The following is a 3,680-nucleotide window of genomic DNA, read 5'->3' as shown; positions in this document are numbered from 1 at the left end:
TTGCATTAGCCTGGAGATAGTTTGGCCTGGAGTGCTGTTAATGGAAATGTATGCTGCCCTGACCTCGTATGCAACTGCTAAACATCAGAAGCATTAAGGCTACGTTCACATTAGCGTCATGCGACGCTGCGTCGCCGACGCAACGCACGACGGATCGGAAACGCGCGCAAAAACGCACCTTTTTTGACGCAAGCGTCTGACGGATGCGTCGTAAAACGCAGCGTTTTTGGTGCGTTTTTGGTGCGTTTATACAAAAAACGCAGCGTTTTACGACGCATGCGTTGTCAAACAATGATTATATCTTTACACACAATTTAGTGTCTAGACACTAGATAACACCACCAATGAATAGAAGAGGGTGGGTCTAGTGTCTAGACAATCGATAATGCCACCAATGGGTAGTTGAGGGTGGGTATTAATGTAATAGTGGTATATATACCCCGGCATAGATTATTTCCAACCATAGAGCATCAAGATGGATCGTTCCATGGAGAGTATCTACCTCAATTTTGAGCTGGAATTAGCCCTTGCTATTGCTTATGCCATTGCCTGTCATGAACAGAGGAAAAGAGACAAACTACGGAGAAGGAGTCGTCGGCGTTTTTGGCTACACCCTATAGTGGAAGTCCGAGAGAGTCGTGGAGCCTACCATTGTCTGTTTGGCGAATTAAATGACAACCAGGAGAAATACTTCGAGTACACCAGGATGTCTCAAAACAGCTTCCGATATCTGCTGCGTCTGGTGGAAGGAGCCATTTCCAGGCAGGACACGCAGCTCCGTAAATCGATTTCCCCCGAGGAACGTCTGCTGGTGACTCTACGGTACGTAATGCAATGTGAAAGATTTATATGTTCTTGCCATTTTTTCAAGTAACGTGTTTTGCTATTGTGGGGTGGGGGATTGTAATTAAGAATGAAAAATTTTTTCAAAACAATTTAATAATTACATTTATTTATTTTTCTTCTTGTCAGTTTCCTGGCTACCGGAGAGACCTTGAGATCACTGCATTTCCAGTTTCGGATTGGAGTCTCCACACTGTCTGGGATTATTGCCGACACATGCCGCGCATTGTGGGACAACCTCCGGGAGGAATTTTTACCCATCCCTACAACAGCAATATGGCAGGCCAACGCCCAAAAATTCGAACAAGTGTGTTCTTTCCCTAACTGTATTGGAGCCGTGGATGGGAAGCACATTAGGATTACCAAGCCTTCAAGAAGTGGTTCTCTTTTTTTTAATTATAAAAAATACTTTTCCACCGTGCTAATGGCAATTGCAGGTGCGGACTGCAGGTTTCTCGCTGTGGACATTGGAGCGTTTGGCCGTGCAAATGATTCACGGACATTTAAGGAGTCTGACATGGGCCGAAGATTGTACGATAACAATTTTAATTTCCCCCAGCCACGACCTCTTCCCAACACCGAAGGACCGGCCCTGCCATTTGTTGTGGTTGGGGATGAGGCTTTTCAAATGAGTGGCAACCTACTTAAACCGTACTCCAGTCGGGGGTTGGACCGCACCAAAACTATTTTTAATTATAGACTGTCCAGGGCCAGAAGAACTGTGGAGTGCGCCTTTGGCATCCTGGTCTCCAAATGGCGTATCTTAGGATCCGCTATAAATTTGAAAATTGAGACAGTGGATGAGGTGGTGAAGGCGTGTGTGGTTCTACACAATTTTATTATTGATAAAGAGAGAGTCAACGTGGAACTCGATGAACCCATACCAAATCCATTGCCGGATTATCAAGGTCATCCTCTGCGGACAACTTTGGAGATTGCTCATATGAGGGACCAATTTGCTGCATACTTTGTTTCCGATGTTGGGCGTGTTTCATGGCAAGATCAAATGGTTTAATTCAACTTGTTGTTATGATGTCATGTAAACACTGTGGAGTCCATGTCATGTAACCATCCTATGTAAGGTTATTGTTATAATGTCACCCGATTGTCTAATGCGTTGTGTTTTGAAATAAAGTTCTTGTGCCTTTCCGTTTTCACAAAACAAATCTCCCATCCGTTTTTCCACAGTAATTGTAAAATCCAATTTTATTGAAAGTAATGTTTGTCCCACAAAATTTATGTGAGCACCAGTACCCAAATGGACTGTGACAAAACAAAAAAATTTTCAGCCGTGTGTACCATAGTTTTGACGTATAACATGATCGGCTCCCACCTTGTTAACCATTTTTAATACTGAATACTATTTTCATATGGAACTTGGCTTGACAAGGAGGGAGACGATCATGTTTGCAAAACTCTACAGAGTTAACACTATTGTACTCAGGATGCTAGAATTTGTCCAGAGTCAAATAGTGGCGACACTGTGAACATTGCTTCCACCTCACCTGACCAATATTCTTAAGGTACATTAATAAAACTATTATCCAACGATACCGACCAGTGATACGACTGGACCGAGATCATTGTTTAGTTGTCGCGTGGTTGCTGGAGAGCTGTCACACAGACAGCTCTCCAGCGACCAAAAAAGAGCAAGTCCCGTGTAATCTGGGTAATGTTATGAAGCGCATGGCCGCACTCACGATGTTTACCATTGTAAATGTAGTTTTTAAAAATACAAAAAACCATTATATTTCGGTGTGTGACACGTCCATCGCCGTCAGCTTCCCGTACTGTGCCAGCCCTAAACCACAGCACAGCGTTTATTATTATTAGTCAACGGTGTGCTCAGCTTTACGGGCGGGAATCACAGTGTCAGTCATTGCGGAAAGATGACGGCGAGGGACGTGGTAGACACCTTTTTATATTTGTGGGGTATTGTTCACTTTTTATGTGAGTGTTTAAAACACTGCGCTAGTAACCCAATATTCCCTTGTTTAAAATATGTGTCTAACTCGCCGATCCAACAATGACAGCGTGGGTACCAAAAAAAAAAAAAAAATCATTCGCTGACACCAAAAATCTCACAGCAGGGGCTCAATCGTTTTCCGATTCCAGAAAAGATAACGTTGGTTACTCAAAAAAACCAACTTTATCTATACTGAAATCGTTGTGTGATGGTACATTTTAAACTTGACATATTGAGCAATGCTGGTTGTGTTTGTAACAGCTGATAGTACAATGAGCGCCAGCCCTATAAAACAATTAATAAAAAAAAAATTAAAAAATATTGTCAGACATTGCACATCAGGTGTTACAAAGACTATATTTGTGTATACGGCGCAAGGTGTGATTTGGTGCAAACTTTATTTGAGACAATAAAAACTAATTTTTTTTTTTAAAAATAACATTTTTATTTAGGGACACAAAAAAAATTTGGGAAATGTAATTAGGGGGTATCAACATCGGCAACTAAAGGGGATTGATATCCCTCACTTCTGGTGGGTGTGGAGGAGACCGAGGAGGAGGACGAGGGGGAGGAAGCAGCAGCATAGTCTATGACACTAGACGGGATGCCGACATCAATCCAGGCAGTTGATGGTGGCGAGACTGACAAAGCAGGAGGTGAGGGAGGAGGAGGGACGACCAGTGTCCTTGGCTGGCTACTCCGGCTCCGGGTCGACCCAGGCTGTGTTGATGGTGTACTCCTTGTAGACCCAGGCTGGGTACTGGGTGTGCTCCGTGTAGACCCAGCCTGGGTACTTGGTGTGCTCCGGGTCGACCCAGGCTGTGTTCTGGTGGTAGTTGTGGGAGCAGCCATAGCCAAGGTCGTAGTGCTT

General features: G+C 43.7%; 1 protein-coding gene across 1 annotated transcript; it reads left to right on the top strand.

Moving 5' to 3' along the window:
- Window positions 1-597: 597 nt before the first annotated feature.
- LOC138667445 (uncharacterized) lies at window positions 598-1,941 on the top strand. The gene is made up of 2 exons (XM_069755647.1): window positions 598-822; window positions 973-1,941. Exons 1-2 carry the CDS (start codon window positions 707-709, stop codon window positions 1,856-1,858), a joined length of 1,002 nt encoding a protein of 333 aa, XP_069611748.1. The 5' UTR covers window positions 598-706; the 3' UTR covers window positions 1,859-1,941.
- The last annotated feature ends 1,739 nt before the right edge of the window (window positions 1,942-3,680 follow it).

This window comes from Ranitomeya imitator, chromosome 2, assembly GCF_032444005.1.
Source record: "Ranitomeya imitator isolate aRanImi1 chromosome 2, aRanImi1.pri, whole genome shotgun sequence".
Taxonomy (NCBI): Eukaryota; Metazoa; Chordata; class Amphibia; order Anura; family Dendrobatidae; genus Ranitomeya; species Ranitomeya imitator.
The sequence above is the reverse complement of the archived record's forward strand: the minus strand, read 5'-3'. Positions and strand labels throughout refer to the sequence as shown.

Bases quoted from the DNA above. Each gene is read 5' to 3' on its own strand.
- LOC138667445 (XM_069755647.1), top strand. From the start codon at position 707: ATGTCTCAAAACAGCTTCCGATATCTGCTGCGTCTGGTGGAAGGAGCC. The intron at 823-972 runs GTACGTAATGCA...TCTTCTTGTCAG, and splicing joins CGTCTGCTGGTGACTCTACG to TTTCCTGGCTACCGGAGAGA.